Below are 18,328 nucleotides of genomic sequence, written 5' to 3' on the forward strand. Positions count from 1 at the left end.
TTTTAATCAGTCTGCCATGTGGGACTTTGTCAAATTCCTTCCTGAATCCACTGAACTAACCTCATCAATACTCATTGTTACCGCCTCAAGAAATGAAAGTTAATAAAACACAAGCTCCCCATAATAGAACCACATTAACTCTCACCTTTCTCAGTGACAGTTTACCCATCGCCCACTCAAACAATGTGCCTACCACAGAGTCAGACTAATCAGCATATAATTACTTGGCCTATCCATCAGACCCTTCTCAAACAATGGTTCAACATGTGCAGATTTCCAATCCTATGACATCTCACTTGTTGAGGACTGGAAATCAAAGGATCCATTATTTCCTCCCTGGTTTCCTTCAACAGTCTGAGATACAAATCAACATGCCCTAGTGATTTAACTTCTTTCAAGGAGGTTAGTTCCTCCATACTTCCCACCTCACTACGCTTCATTTATCTAAATTTTCACACACCTCCTCTTTAATTAGGATGTTTACATCGTCTTTCTCTTTTGTGATGGCAGAGACAAAGAACTAATTCAAAATCCTGCTCAAATCTTTTGCATTCACACACATATGACCATGTACAACTCAAATAACCTTTTCTTAGTTATATTCTTGCTCTTAATGTAGTGACAGAACACCTATACAATTTCCTGGACTTTATTGCGAATGGTTTTTCATGCTTTCTTTGTACTTTCCTAATTTCATTCCTTACCTCACCCCTGTATTTTCCATACTCCTTTAGATTCTTACTGTATTAACATTTTTGTCTCTGTCACAGGTGTTCTTCTTCTGCTTTATCTTACCCTGTACCCTTCTTGGGAACCAGGATTCTTCAGATTACACAGTACATTCCTTTTCTTTGAGGAGACATTTCTACATGAAACTTATTTTTAATGCCTCCCACTGTTGGGTCATTGCTTTTATTCAAGTTCTTATATCCAGTTCACTGTTGCCAAAACACCTCTGAACCTCATAGCCACCGTCTTCCCTCAATGTATAATTCCCTTCAGGATATTTGCCCTAATCCCATTTAAATGCAGACTGCTCGGCTTCTACAGGTCCCACTTTTCTCAGAATCGATGCAGTGCCTTAGAAATCTGATCCTAAACCTCCTGAACCAGTTTCCCAGCCACGTTCTCAATGTTCCAATTTCAATGCTCACTAGAACGTGGGATAGGGAGAATAACTGAGATTACTGATCTAGAGATCTTTTATTTTCATATCCTTTTGTTGTTGTAAATATTTTTACTGAGAAAAAAATTGAATTTTCCCAAAGTTAGAAAATTACTACAAAAAAGCATAACAATCTTATAACTGTTTACTGTTATTGTTATAGTTATTACTCTACTCCACAAACAATTTCGAAGAAAGAAAAGAATGAAGAGAAAAAAAAGTAAGCAAGCTGCAATTCAATAAATAACTAAGCCAAAAAAAAAGAAACTAAATTAAACCGAATTGAACCAAGGCAAATTAAATTAAATTAAGTTACAACACCAGCACAATCCCACCAAAGCTCCACACCTCCTGGAGCATCAGTCAGCAGATCCATATTTGTTCGGACTTCTTCCTCGCAGGGGTCCCTGGCCCGCCAGACACAGCCCTCATGGCTACACAAAGGCCCTGACAAATATAGCTGAAAGCCTGCATCTATATAGTTCAAAAAGAGCCAGCATGTCCTATAAAAAAGTTCCGTTTTCTGGTGCACCATACTTGTAAGGAAGTACAGGGGGATGTGCACCATAACTAACCTACGCCACCCCGAGAGTCCTGGGGGATTTTGTGACACCCAACTCATCAGGATGTTCTTCCTTGCACAAAATGAAAGAATATTAAACAGTTTCTCCCCATGCACATCCAAAGAGGGTAGATTCGGCAAATCCAAAAGGAGGGATACCGGATCTACCTTGACCTCAGTTCCCAAACAAACATTCACTATAGCGGCCCAATACCTACGGAGCTTGTGGTATGACTACAAGCAATGAGGAAGAGTACCAACATCTATTTTACATTTGGGGCACATTGGTGACGCTCCTGTCCTCAATTTCGCAAGACACTCCAGTGTCAAATAAGCCCTGTGGAGTACCTTCAGTTACATAGCCAGTGTCCCATTGCAAATTGAAATCTTCCTTACGTTCTCCCAAATATTCTCCCACTCCTCTGACGAGATCTCCACCCCCAATTCCTGAGTCCAGATTCCGCTTAGCCACTCAATGTCCTTCGAAACATTACCTCTTAATAAATGGTAGAGGATGCTGACTGAGAAAGTACCCTTGGACCCGCAGGGCTATTCTACCCAACCAGGAAGATCCTCCCAATGCTGAAGGTCCTGCCTTACCTTCTCTAGCAACTGCACAAAGTTAGCTTTGTGTAAGTGATCGAAGGCCAGGGTGACAAAAATGCCTAAATAAAGGAAATCTCCCTGTGACCATCTGAAAGGGAATCGGATTCCACTCCCAAGATCGGGAACTCTAAGACCCCCCACAGGTATGGCCTCCAATTTCATAAAATTGATTCTACACTTCGAGAAAGAACGAAATAGATTAATCACTTGTATTAAACAGGAGACAGATATCGTCAGGTTAGTTAGAAAGAGAAGACTGTCAGAGGGTGATCGTATGCATCCTGATCCTACCTCTGGGCAATTATATTGGAGTCCCTCCGGATAGCCTCAGCCAACGGCTCAATCTCCAAGTGAGTAACGGTGAAAGGGGGCACCCCTTGTCAGCTGCCTCTGCCAATACTAAAATTGTCAGACCTTATACCACTCGTGAGAACGGCTGCTTTAGGGTCACAAGATAAACTGCCACTCACCTGGTAAAGACCCTCCAAGACCAAACCATTCTACGACATAAAAGAGATAAGGCTACTCCACCCGATGAAATGCTTTCTCTGCATCTACGGAGACTACCAAGCCCAGAATTGACCCTTGCTGGTATACCTGAACCATATTTAATACTCTTCTAATATTATTAGAAGACCTGCGACCCCGAATACAACCTGTCTGGTCCTCCTTCGCAATGAAAGACAAGACCTCCTCCAACCTCAACACCAGCACTTTCAACAAAATCCATCTGAAATCCATCTGTGCCGGGCGCTTTACCACTCTGGAGCTGCCTCACCGCCTTCTGTATCTCTTGAATTGTCAGAGGGGCAATCAAAAGAGACGCCTGGGAGGTCCAAAGTCTTAACAAAAGGACCTCATGTCCTCAAAACCCTCCGACCGGTACAACTCAGAGTAGAACTTCCTGAATGCTGCAGTAATCTTTTTGGAATCGCAAGTGAGAGTACTAGCACACTCTCGAATGGATGTGATAGATTGGAGGCACTCTTCTTTCTAACCAGGTACACCAGATATCACCATACTCAAATAGGCGCTGTTTTGCAATGGAAATCTCTCTTTTTGCTGTCTGGGTGAGGACCACATTTACAGCGGCCCTGAGAGCTGTAATCTGCTGCAACTTGGTTACACACAAGTCTGTGAAAGTATGCTGTCTCAGCTACCTTCAGCCAGGCCTTGAGCATACGCTGCTGCTCTCCCTTCTGCCGCTTCTGGGTCGCTGAGTAAGAAATAATCAAACCCCTTGCATAAGTCTTGGCAGTCTCCCAGAGCACCAATGGATTACTGGCCATACCCGAATTAATGTCCCAAAAAATTTGAAATTCCCACGAAAAATACTCAGTAAACTTGCTCTCCTTTAGGAGGAAAGGATCCACGCGCCAATGCCACAACCCTGTCCCATCACCACTGGCCTTAACCTCCATGCACACTGCCGCATGATCAGAAATGGCTATGTTCCCAATTCCGCAGGACAGCACCAAATTCAAAAACATAAATGCAGCTAAAAACAAGTCAATCCTAGCGTACCAATTATGTGGGTTAGAGAAAAAGGTGAAGTCTGTTTCCTCAAGGTGAAAACATCTCTACACATCCACCAACCCCAGCTCCCTGTTCAGGTCCACCAACTGTCTGGATTGCAGGGATATATCCATGAGATCCCTTGGCATCCTGTCCATCTTGGGGTCCATAAGTCAGTTAGGGTATCCCCTTATAATTGTATGATGTGCCCCAAGGGCCATCAACCTGTAAAATGCATCCATTAAAAATTTGAGGGGGTGTGCCAGTGGGCAATATATAGTCAAGATCCCATACTCCTCTTCATGTATTAAAACTTTTAAGGATCATAAACAGTCCATATTCGCCCTTGATATGGTTTAACAGCTGAAATGGGAGATTCTTCCAGATGAGTATAGCAACTCCTCTACTTTTCGAATTAAAGGATGAGAAGAACACCTAGCCGAACTCTCCCTGCTGTAACTTTAAGTGCTCCTTATCAGTTAGATGTGTTTCTTGCAGCAAGGCTTGAAAGGATCTTTTTTCTTTTAATTGGTGAATCACTCCCCTTAACATTCCAGGTGCACTATTTGAATGAAAGCTGAGCCACAGCCGTCTGAAGCAGCCCACGATCCCCCAGGAGGAAGAACTCCACTCATAGCATGCCGAGTGAAAACAGTAAACAGTTCATATAAACTTGAAAATACAACTACAAAAACTACCAAATCAAAACTTCTAACAACTACTTCTCCAAAGAAACACAAATTAGAGACTTTCTCCCTTGCCCACAGGGGGCGCTTATACTACCCATTAACCCCTCCATGGCTCGTTCTCACTGAAGCTGCGCCCCAAACCCAGGCAAAACAAAGTTTATAAAATTACGTGTGTCTTACAACAAGAAAATTAAAAGTGGGCACTCAACCAGTCCCATCCATATTTTGACGTTAGGTTATCCTGGAAAAACCCAAGCCCCCCACTCACCAAACCCTTCCCCCCATCCTCTATTAAGAGAGAAACAAAAAGGGAATGATAGAAAAACAAAGGACAATGGGAGGGAGAAAGAAGGGAGGAGAGAAACAGAAAAAAAGGAACCCACACATTAAAAAAGCTAAACCAGGTAAACCAAGCAAACTACAGAAAAAACAAAGGGAACACTATTGTCCATATTATTTGAGCCAGTCAGTCTATTTTAAGGTGTCCAGGAGGTCCTTTGCCTTTTCCGATGAGTCAGAATTAAAAACGGACCCTCCGTGGCTGAAATGTAATATTTGCCCGAAGGTATTCAAAGTTTGTGCGAAGATTTGTAGCTCGGGTGCTCGTTGTTGTGATTTGGTTCGCCAAGCTGGGAATTTGTGTTGCAGACGTTTCGTCCCCTGTCTAGGTGACATCCTCAGTGCTTGGGACCCTCCTGTGAAGCGCTACAACGAAATGTAATATTGCCGGATATCTGACAGAATACTGAATATATCCAAGTCCCTTAGGCATATTTTTCCCCTGTCAAAGGCCTTGCTCTTGCGGATTATGGCTGCAGAAAAGTCTTGGGAAAACATAATTCTTGATCCTTTGTATGTCAGAGCCTGTGGATCCTTCCCCAGTGCTCTAGAAGCTTCCAGCACCATTTGTCGATCTCTATAGTGCTGGTCCAATCAGGGCCTGCGCACTGCGACCCGGTGGGCCACTTGACCCACACCCGGTCCACCCGACTTCCAGCTTCAAAAACTGCAGGAGCCATTGCTCCAAGAAGTTGACTAGCTGGCATCCTTCTTCCTGTTCCGGCAGCCCAATCAAATGGATGTTCTTTCGATGGCCTCGGTTTTCGAGGTCATTGACCTGCTCTACTAAGGCACGTACCTGCCGTTCCAGGGCCTGGACCCAACCCATCCAGGATTCTGCTGCCGTTTCGGAAGGCGCAATTCACTGCTCCACCTCCATGACCCGCTGCCTGAGATGCTGGATCTCCTGGTCATGCTCCTGCAGCATGGCCGAGTTCGGTTCCAGCCTGGTCCGTGTATCCACCATCGCTGAATTGATCTTCGCTCAGAGTTTCGCAAACTCCGAGATCAGGCTCTGCTCCATAGGAAACCCCCTGGGGCATTTGCGGAGGCCGACACTGTGGGCGTGCCCATTGCTGCAGGGGAATGCCCTGCTTGGTGCAATCCTCGCTGTCCTTTTCCCTTAGTCATTTTTCCTAATCAATTAAACTGACATACAGCATTTCTGGGGATCCAAAACTACCCATTTTTACCAGAATGGGTGAGAAAGGGAGGGTGAATGCATCACTTTGTCTGGGTTCTTGTAGAGCGCTCAGGAGGGCAGACCTACTGGATTACCGTCATCTTGGTTCTCCCTTCATATTGTTCTTAACTCACCAATATTTATTTTCAGGTCCACAGACTCTTTGTTATTCAAGTTGTTAGTATCAATGTAGAGGGAGGAGCCAAACTGCGGAATGTTTCAGAGAACATCTCTGGGACACATGCACAAAACAACCCTGTGCGTGAACACTTTAACTCCTCCTCCCATTCCGCCAAGGACATGCAAGCCCTAGGCCTCCTCCACTGCCAAACTCTAGGCACCCAACGCCTGGAGGAAGAACACTTCATCTTCCGCCTTGGAATCCTCCAAACACATGGGATCAATGTGGATTTCACCAGGTTCCCCATTTCCTCTCCCCCCACCTTATCCCAGGACCACCTTCCAACTCGGCACCACTCTCTTGAACTGTCCTACCTGCCCATCTTCCTTCCCACCTATCCACTCCACCCTCCTCTCCAAATTATCACCTTCATCTACCTATCGCATTCCCAGCTACCTTCCCCCCAGCTTCACCCCCCTCTTATTTATCTCTCAGCCCCCTTGGGCTAACCCCATATTTCCGATGAAGAGCTTATGTCAAAACATCGACTCTCCTGCTCCTCAGATGCTGCCTGGCCTGCTGTGCTTTTCTAGCTTTTTGAATCATTACTCCCAATGTCATACAGTCATGATCTTGGCACCAGGGAGGCAAGATACCACCTTGCACACAGAAACATCTCTCTATTCCTGAGCACCCTATCACTACCATTCTGCCTCTCCCTCCTTTCCTGTACTGGTGAGCTGCCTGTAGTGTCAAAATCTTGGCCCTGACTTCATTACTTTGCAAAATTAATGTCCCTATCTATGCCCAAAGCAGAAAATTGATTAGTGAGTAAGACATCAAAGGATTCCCGCATGACCTTTCTGGTTCTCATGGACTGTCACTAACCTCAACCTTGTTCTTGGTAGTTACCCATTTAACTTTCTGCCTACATGCTTCTAGCCTGCAGTGTGACCACCTCTCTGAATGTACTATCCACTCAGCTCTTGCCATCACAAATGAGCCACAGGGACTCTAGTCACTGCTTGAGCTGCAAAACATGGAGCTCAAGTTTCTGCAGCTGGCAATACTTTCTGAATATGGATGTTTACATCACTAGAAGCATCCACAACTTCCCACATTCTACAGGATAAACACTCCACACGACCAATCTGTGCTGCCGTAACTTTGCTTAATTTACATTATTTTACTTTAGTTTACTTAATTAAGTTTATTTTATGTAGTCTTACCAAACTTTACAAATCTATGGATGAACCTTATTATGGATCAATTCAGCTTACAGAGTCCAGCTACTCACCGTCCAATCAACTCATGAGGCCATGTCACTTCCTCTCTCGCTAGTTTCCTGATGAAAAGTGATCTAGGCTCAATGGATCCTTGGTTAAACCTTATCTTGATTGGCTGCCTTCACATTCCATATCACCTTGTAGCTTTCCAGATATCTCACAATGTCATTCAAACTGGGGCGGGGTGGGCAGTGTCAGTCTCCTCCAATGTTCTACTCTCGAGCGACAACTACTTAGAGCAGCTGATAACTCAACACTTGTCAAGTTGCCTTTCCCTGTGATAAAGTTAGTAAAAGGGCAGATACTTTGAGCGAGGCATCAGAACTAAGCCTGACTCTTGCCTCAACATTTATACAGGTACGCTACCCATGGAGTCACTGGAGAATAGTCAGGACTAGTAACCTTGCCTGCATCTTTCCTACTCAATGCCTAAGGTACTGAAACCCGCAATAATGTCTTTATTACTACATAGGCCGTGACCATAATGTGACTCACTGCTATGATTCCACAGGAATTTCTTCTCCTTGTCCTTGTCTTTCTTTTTGTTTTTCGGATCAACAGGTACAGGTTCTTCCTGAGGAGGGTACAGCTCCCCATCAGTGGAACACACCAACATCTAGAGCAACAGGAACAAGAAATAATGCAGCTGAGACACCTGTTTCAATCCACAGAATGCCTTTATACACTCCATGATGCCATTTCCTCCTCCCACTCCCTCCCTGCTTCAGCAACCCATTCTCACCCTTGGCCCCTCCTCCTCCTCCCTGGCCCTAGCCAACTCCTCACTCATCCTCAACCTTGCTATCATTTATGCTGTCAGCCAGGGTTCCTTTGGTCCACCCGCTTTCCTAACAGTACCCAAAAGAAACCCACTCAGACACAGGACGAATGTGCAAACTCCACAGAGACCACACAAGCCCAAGGGTGGTATCAAACCTGGGTCGCTGGGTCTAAGATCCAGGACTGCTGACCACTGAGCCACCTTGCTGTCCTATCTCTTTGTGCCAAAGGATAAGTGATGCAGTCCTAAGTCAAAATGGTGGGTGGCTTGGAGGGAAACATGCAGGTGTTAGTGTTCCCACTGTTCTCATGACCCTGCAGTCCTTCACCTGCTGGATGGTACTGGTCTTGGGTTTAGAAGGTACTGGCAGAGGATCCTTGGTGAATTGCTGCAGTGCATTGTGTAGATGATGCACAGTGGTGCCACTGTGTTTCACTGATGAAGAGAGTGTATGCTGAAAGTGGTGGATGTGGTTCCAATCGAATCGCTGCTTCTGCTGGATGGTGTTGAGCTTATTGAGCATTGTTGGAGCTTCACTCATCCAGGCAAATGGATAGTCAGGAGGTGGGTCACTCACTACTGAACCCCTACCCTCTGACTTACTGTTGTAGCCACCATATTTATATGTCTGGTCCAGTTCAGTTTCTAGTCAATGGTAATCCCAGCATGTTGATAGCGGAGGATTCATGCTACTGAATATCAAGGCCTGATTGCCTGGCACTATAGTGGTGTTAATGTTACTTTTGTCACTTACCAATCCAAGCCTGGATATTGTCAGAGTCTGGCTGCATTTGAATAATGATCGTTTCAGTATCTGAGGAGTCACAAATAGCACTGAACCATCCCTACTTCTGACCTTACGATGGATTCCTTGATACACACTTGGTCAAGTTTTTTTTCTTTTCATTAGGAGCAGTCATTCTCATCTCATCTCTGGAGTTCATGTTTAACATAATTTTCTACTCTGGTCCCGTTAATAAAGTCTAGGATGTTGTATGCTTCATTAATCACTTTCTCAATCTGTCCTGTCAGTATCAATGATTTCTTTACATCATATCCTTTGGAATAAAAATCAACAAATAACAGAATAAAAACCCAATAGTAGAAACAAACAATCTTGTCTTTCAGAAAAAGGGTCCGTGCTGTTTTGAATCCAGTGTGTGGAACTTTGCTTTTCATTGCGACAAATAATGTGATGACCAAACCTGACACACGTCGGCAGTTTTGTAGAATGTCTTCTTATCAATGGTCTTGAGGGATTCGATGATACACGGCAGATCGACTAACTTGGCAGCCAAAGGCTGCTTGTCCACTCGCACAATGCCATGCCGGCCATCCGCTATGAGGAAGGAAATAGAGACTAGTTTTATACATCTATACTGATGCATCTATACTCATCCACTTCTCCACCCCTCAAATCTCACTGAGTCTCATAGTTCCACCAAGCTTGAGTGAAGGTGTGGAAGGCAACAGAAAGTGAATCCTAAAGTGACATTCAATACTAACACAGGGTGTGGTTAAAGAAAGAAATTGTTTGCTATAAGCAGCTGTTTAAACAAACACTGAAACAGGACATAAAACATTCTGAAGTAGAATCAGACTGGACTGGGTACATGAACGGGTTCTACAGACACTGCCAAACATCATGATTTCCAGCTTCTCTATATCAGAGGACACAAAAGGGAACTGGATAAGGATTTAGAAATAAATATAAAAAGAATGTGGGGAAAGGCCCAAGTTATATGTTGGAGTCATCTTCGCCCAGAGGACTGCCTGAATGAAATCATCAATCCATGTGAACAGTGATAATTTACTGTAAATGACAAACCAGAAAGGTGTCAATTCTTGCCTGGCGTAAAAATCTCACTTTATAAGAGACAGAGGGAACGTCTGGTATTATGAAGAGGATGCAGTCACCTAGCTTCAATTTTGATTGCCTGAGAAGCTTGGAAAGGAAATTCTGAGGTTTGTAGCTCAGGTTGAGGTTTAGGGTGTAGGTTTGCTTGCTGAGCTGTAGGTTTGATATCCAGACGTTTCATTTCCTGGCTAGGTAACATCATCAGTGGCGACCTCCACGTGAAGTGAAGCCGTTGTCTCTTGCTTTCTATTTATATCTTTCTCCTGGGGTTTGTGGTGATGTCATTTCCTGTTCATTTTCTGAGGCATTGATAGATGGTATATAGATCTATGTGTTTGTTATGGCGTTGTGGTTGGAGTGCCAGGCCCCTAGGAATTCTCTGGCATGTCTTTGCTTAGCCTGTCCCAGGATAGATGTGTTGTCCCAGTCGAAATGGTGGTTTTTTTTCATCTGTGTGTAGGGCTATGAGGGAGAGAGAGTGGTGTCTTGTGGTTAGCTGGTGTTCGTGTATCCTGGTGGCTAACTTTCTTCCTGTTTGTCCTACATAGTGTTTGTGGCGGTCCTTTTATAGATGACGTTGGTTTTGTCCATGGGTTGTACTGGGTCTTTTAAGTTTGTTAGTTTTTGTTTGAAAGTGTTGGTGGGTCTGTGTGCTACTAGGATTCCGAGGGGTCTTAGTAGTCTGGCTGTCATTTCTGAAACTTCTTTGATGTATGGTAAGATGGTTAGGGTTTCTGGCTGGGTTTGGTCTGCATGTCGTGGTTTGTTCTTGAGGAATCTGCGGACTGTAATTTTTGAGTATCCGTTCTTCTTGAATAAGTTGTATAGGTGGTTCTCCTCTGTTTTCTGAAGTTCGTCGAAAGAAGAGAACCCACCTATACAACTTATTCAAGAAGAACGGATACTCAAAAATTACAGTCCGCAGATTCCTCAAGAACAAACCACTACAAACAGACCAAACCCAGCCAGAAACCCTAACCACCTTACCAAACATCAAAGAAGTTTCAGAAATGACAGCCAGACTACTAAGACCCCTCGGAATCCTAGTAGCACACAGACCCACCAACACTTTCAAACAAAAACTAACAAACTTAAAAGACCCAGTATAACCCATGGACAAAACCAACGTCATCTACAAAATTCCATGCAAGGACTGCCACAAACACTACGCAGGACAAACAGGAAGAAAGTTAGCAACCAGGATACACGAACACCAGCTAGCCACAAAAAGACACCACCCTCTCTCTCTCGTAGCCCTACACACGGATGAAAAAAAAACACCATTTCGACTGGGACAACACATCTATCCTGGGACAGGCTAAGCAAAGACATGCCAGAGAATTCCTAGAGGCCTGGCACTCCAACCACAATGCCATAAACAAACACATAGATCGAGATGCCATCTATCCACCCCTCAGAAAATGAACAGGAAATGACATCATCACAAACCCCAGGAACCCCATCCAGGAGAAAGATATAAATAGAAAGCAGGAGACAACAGCCTCTCTTCACGTGGAGGTCGTCACTGATGATGTTACCTAGCGAGGAAATGAAATGTCTGGATATCAAACCTACAGTTCAGTGAGCAAACCTACACCCTAAAGGAAATTCTGAGTTTTATATCCGTGATTGGGTTTTTAATCTGCTCTCTTCTCAAGATTTGCACAGTGGCTTGGTGTCAATGTTCGTTAATACACCTTAGACATTGAGCTGTGGTTGACATCAATCGTGTTGCTATTAATAATGCCCAAGAAACCACTGGATTGTCCAAAAACCTCATCTGACTCAGCAAGATGCTTTGGGGAAGAAAATCTTCTGTCCTCACTTGTCTGACCTGCACATGGCCTTAATGCACAGTCAGGGATCTGACTCTTACCTAGCCTCTGAAATGACCTAGCAAACGTTCAGTTGTATTAAGCTACTCTGAAAATGAATTGTTATACAGCCTGCAGTTGTTCAAAGGGGTGGTTCCTCAGGGTAACTAAGGATGGGCAAGGAATGCCATTCTTGCTGGCAGCACCCATATCCCATACATAAAAATACAGTGTGCAAGAAAGAGGCGTGTCGACACTTCCTTCCTGTTGAAAATGGGAGAGGTATGATGGTAGGAATTTAAAAAGCTGGGCAGTCAAATGTGGGTGATGGGTAAATCTTTAAAGTCAATAATTGAAGACAAATTAAACTGTTGCCTGGAAAAATACAGATTTATAAATGATATGAGACGGGATTAGTTATGGGCAAATGGCATTTGACAATCATGATTGAGTCCTTTAATAAAGTCACCACAGATTGATGAATGCATTGTCACTCAGGTTATTCTTATGTATTTTCAATAAATGTTTGAGAAAGTGTCAAATAAACCTGTTATAAAAATTGAAGCACAGGATTTCAAGGGCATAGTGGCTGCATGAATATTAATTTGTCTACAATTTTGCATTCACAGCCTTTTGCTAGAGAGAAAGCCAAGGAGAAAAACTCTTCACCCTCAGAGAAAAAATACTTTGGCATCTGTTTCAAATGGGAGCCTCCTTATTTTTAAACTATGAATCCTAGTCCTAAACTCTTCAACAAAAAAACACCTTTTTAACATCTACTTTCAAGTTCTCTCAGGATCTTGTACATTTCAATTAAGTCATCTCTGATCCTTCTCAACTCCAGAGAATACAGGATAAGCCTTTCCAGATAAGGGAATCAGACATTAGTCAAGTAAACCTCTAAAGTACCTCTAACATATTAATATCTTCTATAAGTATGGTGACTAGAACTGTACACAGTACCCCAGACGTCGTCTCACCAATGCCCGACATAACTGAAGCATAACCTCCCTACTCTTGCACTTAATTCCCCTCACAATAAACCATAACATTTCATCAGATTTTGTGATTACTTGTTATACCTGCACACAAGTCTTCTATAATTCATGCATCAGAACACCCACGTTTCTCTGAATCCCAGAGCTCTGCAACTTCTCACTATGAGGATAGTACCCTTCGTTTTCATCCTTTCTGGCAAAATGGACAGCTTCACATTTTCCCACATTGTACTCCATTTGCCAAAGCTTTGCCGATGCACTTCGCCTATTTATATCCCTTTGTAAGCTCATTATTGAAATAACTCCACAGAGACGAGTGTGTCCTCACCAAGCCATCGTTTACCTACAATTGCATAATACTTGACACAGCCAACGGAGTGAACAGAATCTCTGATACTCCTGTCTATATCTGTCAGCCAGGGCTCCCTGATTGGACCAGATTTACAGCCCGAATCAGGGAACACATATTGGATAAGGTCCACCTAACTGACCTCTTCAAAATCAGTATACTTGTCCTCTTCACATCTCACTTGCCCATCAATATTTGTGTCATCAACAAATTTAGCCATTGCACCTTTCATCCCTTCATCCAAATCATTTAGATAAATTGTAAATAGTTGAGGTTTCAACACTGACCCCTGTGGCACACCACTCACGACATCCTGCCAGCCTGAAAAAGAACCACTACTCTATTCTCTGTCAGCTAGTCAACCTTTCATGCATGTCAATGTGTTATCCTCGACATCATGAGCTTTTATTTTCCACAATAATCTCTGATGTAGTCCCTTATCAAATACCTTCTGAAAATCTAAATACAATAAATCCACTCATTCCCCTTTGTCTACAGCACAAATTATTTCATCAGAATATTCCAATAATTTAGTTACACATGATTTCCCTTTGACAAAAACACATTGGTTTTCTCTGATTACCCTGAATTTATCCAAATGTCCTGTTTTAATGCCTTTAATACCTTCTAACATCTTCCCTTTGACAGATGTCAAGCTAATTCCAATTTGAATGAACCACTGATGACACAGGAACAGGAGAAGGCTTCTCGAGCCTGTTCCGCCATTCAGTGAGATCATGGGCCAACCTGTGGCTGAACTTCATAAAACTGGCCCATGTCCCTTAATACCTCTGCTTAACAAAAAAAACTATCCATTTCACACTTAAAGTTAATAACTGATGCAGCATCAATTCCCATTTGGCAAAGAGGGTTCCAAACATCCATTACATTCTGTGTTTTGAAGTGCTTTCTAACATCTTTCCTGAATTCTTTGACTGTGCTCCCCTAAATCTACAGATGGTTTATCTTTATCCATCCTGTCTTTTACTGTTAATGACTTGAAGACATCAATCACACCACCCCTTAACCTTCTAAATTCTGCAGAAAGCAGGCCTTATTTGTATAGTCTCTCCTCATAACTTAACCCCTTAGGTCCAGGTGTAATTCTTGTAAACCTAGGCCAATCTATCCTTCTTAAGTGATGCTGCCCAGATCTGCCACAATACTCAAACTGGAATTTAACCATGGTTTGGTTTAACTGCAGTATCCTTGCACTCCAGTCATAGAGTTCTCTAGACATAAAGACAAGTATTCCATTTGCTGTCTTGATTATTTTCTGCACCTGTTCCTTACATTTAAAAGGTCTTAGCAACTGAATCCCCAAGTCTCTTTGGACATCCACTGTATTCAACATTTTAATATGACCCTAATATATCACGAAGTCGGATGACCTAATTTTGGAAATGCTTGAATATCCAATCAAGATTGGCTGTGCACCTCTTTTTGGTTGAACAGCATACTGGCAATCGTTGCCCAGGATTCCCTTAAGGTGGAAGGGAAGTACCAGGAAATACACAGTAGGGACTGGAACCAGGGCGGAGGAGAACTAATAACACTAATAAGTCGGAAGAAAAACCCTTTGTCAGAATTGACCGAACCAGCCTGAAATAGAGCGCAGTCTGAAGGAAGGAGATTAATAGTGACCAATTGTGAACGCATTCAGCCAAAAACACTTACGATGTAACTCGATGGTCAGTCTGTCCCGAAGATTAACATTTCCAGATTGTACAGCTCTTCGCACAGTGGCTGCATGTTCCTGCAGAGACAAAGCACAGACTGAAAACTCTGCAGTCTGCATGATTCACAATCTCATTCACACAGGCACATGGAACTTCCGAAAACCTTCCATTTTATTCAAACTGAAAACAAAAATGGAATTGGAGACAACTGAATCAGTAGGTTAGTGAATTCATTGCACAGTTGAAAACACAGATAGAATAACTAGAGAGATATGGCTAGGGGTGAGACATGACAAGGGATGATCCCCAGGGATGTGTACTGGGGCCTCAAACGTTTATAAATGACTTGAATTGTTAAAGAAAGAGATCCACCTACCTAAGTGTACTACGTTGGTAGGAACAGCAAATTATGAGAAGTTACAAAGTTGGGTTGAGTGACTTGTCATAATTGTGAAGTTTATTAAGATGGAGTTTATTGTAGGAAAGTTTGAGTTTATCCATGTTAATGCAGAAAATATAGATAATAATACTTTCTATAGGATGGGACGTACAGAACTGTGGAGGAGCAGAGAGATTTAGGGGTCCAATAATAGATATCATCAACAGTTGATAAATAGAGACAAAAACTAATTGAAAAGACTAATGAAATATTGGCCTGTATCTCAAAAGGCTGGAAGACAAAGGGCATAATGTGATGGTCCCTTTAATGGAGCTTTGACTAGAATCCCATTTAGAGTAGTACATGAACAGTTCTGCTTACTTCATAGCAGAGTGATGCAACAGAGATCACTTTTTTGGACACACTGCATTGACTAGACTTGTACTCGTTTGAATATAAAAAATTACGCAATGATCTAATTAAGATGATGAAAGGAGTTGACAGGGTACAGAGAGGTAAATATCTTATCTTGGGCAAGTATCTGGACTGATCAATATTACAGCTAGGTTATTCATGTGTAATGTCAAAGTGCATTTTGTCACAGGGAGTGTGCTGGAAATGATCGACTATTGGTCAGCGTTCTTATTTCCATAGGTGCAGGTGATGTTTGTAATCTTCCTTGTGAAATGTATAACCTGCCAATTATCAATGTTCAAGTTAATTTGCTATTTAAATACCGAGCTTCTAGTGTTTTTGTGTTCTCCTGTGTTCTTCCTCATCCACAAAATCCAAAGTGATTTACTACGATCAGTGATGTACTACCAGAATTGATCTTTGCAAAACATGACATCTGCCTTCTTCCGTTCTGAAAAACTTCTCTTGAATTGACTTCCTACCTTAGTCAGTGTATTATCCATTTAGTTATTTATCCTCTAACTTTCCACACATTAACCTTTGTCATGGGCCTACCATGTGGTACCTTATTGAAATCTGTTTAAAAAGGTCTCATTTTCTTTACACAATGGGATAAAATTTGGTCCATATTGTTTGAAAGAATGGTGGAAGTTCATTCACAAGTAATTGAAACAGTGTATTAGATAAATAGTTCAAAAGGTAAAATTTGCAGCACTGTGGGAAAAGAACAAGAGAGTGTACTTAATTGGATAGTTCTTTCAAAGAGACAACACAGGAACAATAAGCTGAATGGACTCATTATTGTGGTCAAATTCTGTTATAGTGCATTAATTTTCACTTCTTGTTCAAGCCATTAGAAAAATCTGAATTGTCACTCTACGTCTTGGCACATGAACTCATACCTCACTTTATTGAAGAGAATATTGGAACACTTACTGATGGCAGCCTCAAAATGTACTGACTCTCTAATTCATGAGGTGCATCCTCTTTGCTCTTCGATCCTTGCTTCTGTCCTTTGGCTGTAAGAAAGAATATCAGTGCAGCTAGATTAAAGGAAAACTCACTAACATACAGAGAGAGCTCGAGCTAGAGCGAGAGAGTGATTGTGTGTACCAGCTATCTCTTAGACTGCCCTCCACTTAGTTGCTGGATAAAGTATACCTGCTTGGTCAATTGCCCTAGATCAAAAATGATTAACCACTCATCCCCTAACCCCCCACAACCAGCTTGCAATCCTGCCATGACACACTAAAGTCCAAACCTTTCATGAGGCTTTGAATCTCCTTCAATCTCCAGACACTAATCTTGGCCAAGACACTTAATACACCACCAGCCTTTTTTGACCCCTCTGTCTCCTCTCCACCCCTCAGCTGCAGCAAAGTGTCAAAGACCTATCCGACTGACTGCTAGCCTGCCTCCCAATCTGGCTGGCTGGACACTGGGAAAGGAGGCAGAAAGAAATGTCAGCCAGATATTGTTGTGGTTCTGTTCGCCAAGCTGGGAATTTGTGTTGCAGACATTTCGTCCCCTGTCTAGGTGCAGTGGTCGGTATATTGGGTCCAGGTTGATATGCTTATTGATTGAATCTGTAGGGAATAGTCTAAAAATTGGGTCCAAACTATTCAAGAGGGATGTTAGGAGACACAAACACATCGATCTAGACCCACTATATCGGCCACAGCAGCGGACAGCAACTGACAACCGGAAGCGGCAGAGACAAGCCACTATAAATGCCGGAGGAAACATCACAGAAGCGCTTCACAGGACGCTCCCAAGCACTGAGGATGTCACCAAGACAGGGGACGAAACGTCTGCAACACAAATTCCCAGCTCGGCGAACAGAACCACAACAATGAGCATCCGAGCTACAAATCTTCTCACAAACTTTAATCAGCCAGATATTGTTATTAATTTTGGTAGAACCCATGGGAAGCCTGTCATTCTGAGTTTCCTAATTTCAGAGTAATACCCTCTCAGCCGTCCTTGCACGCTGTGTTTGAGTTCACATTGAGTAGCACCCAAAGGCAGTGTGAGGACAGTGAACAAGAATAGGACAAACAATAATCCACAATCACTGTCAGCCTGTGGGATTGAGGCCATATGCTAATCCAGGACACAGGATGTTTGGTCCCAGGCAGAAATTTTCTGAAAGTCCATAGATCCACATTGAAAAGTTATGGCACAGAATGAGGCCATTCAGGTTTTGTTCTGGCAAGGGGTAACATCTACCTCATCCATTAACCCATTCTCACTTTATAAAATCCTTAGCAAGTTTGTAAGACATGGTCTTTCTTGGAAATCATGCTGAGAATATCAGATGGATCCTTCCTTTTCTAATGATCACACAGAGCATCTTTCTTAGGATCACTAGTACTGTCTTCACAATAGGTAGGGTAGGCTGATGGCTGAGTACTTCCTTGATTAAAATTAACCCCGTCTTCATAAAATCAGGACAACACAAGTTTAGTTGCAGCCGAAGAGAAAGGTCTCCAACTCTACTGAGCTAATAATAATCATCCAATCCCTACAGGGTGGAAGTAGGCCATTTGGCCCACTGAGTCCACTCTGAAGAGCAACCCACCCAGACTCA

General features: G+C 42.9%; 1 protein-coding gene across 1 annotated transcript in view; it reads right to left on the reverse strand.

Moving 5' to 3' along the window:
• The window catches only part of taf7 (TAF7 RNA polymerase II, TATA box binding protein (TBP)-associated factor), a 45,674-nt gene that overhangs the window by 25,336 nt on the left and 2,010 nt on the right, over positions 1 to 18,328 (reverse strand). The window contains exons 2-5 of the mRNA XM_060832150.1: positions 16,675 to 16,757; positions 14,944 to 15,022; positions 9,453 to 9,586; positions 7,962 to 8,082 (exon numbers count right to left, since the gene is read on the reverse strand). Of these exons, the coding sequence (XP_060688133.1) occupies positions 7,962 to 8,082; positions 9,453 to 9,586; positions 14,944 to 15,022; positions 16,675 to 16,757 (417 nt within the window). The remainder of the gene's footprint in view (positions 1 to 7,961; positions 8,083 to 9,452; positions 9,587 to 14,943; positions 15,023 to 16,674; positions 16,758 to 18,328) is intronic.

The sequence above is a fragment of the Hemiscyllium ocellatum genome, chromosome 11, assembly GCF_020745735.1.
Source record: "Hemiscyllium ocellatum isolate sHemOce1 chromosome 11, sHemOce1.pat.X.cur, whole genome shotgun sequence".
Taxonomy (NCBI): Eukaryota; Metazoa; Chordata; class Chondrichthyes; order Orectolobiformes; family Hemiscylliidae; genus Hemiscyllium; species Hemiscyllium ocellatum.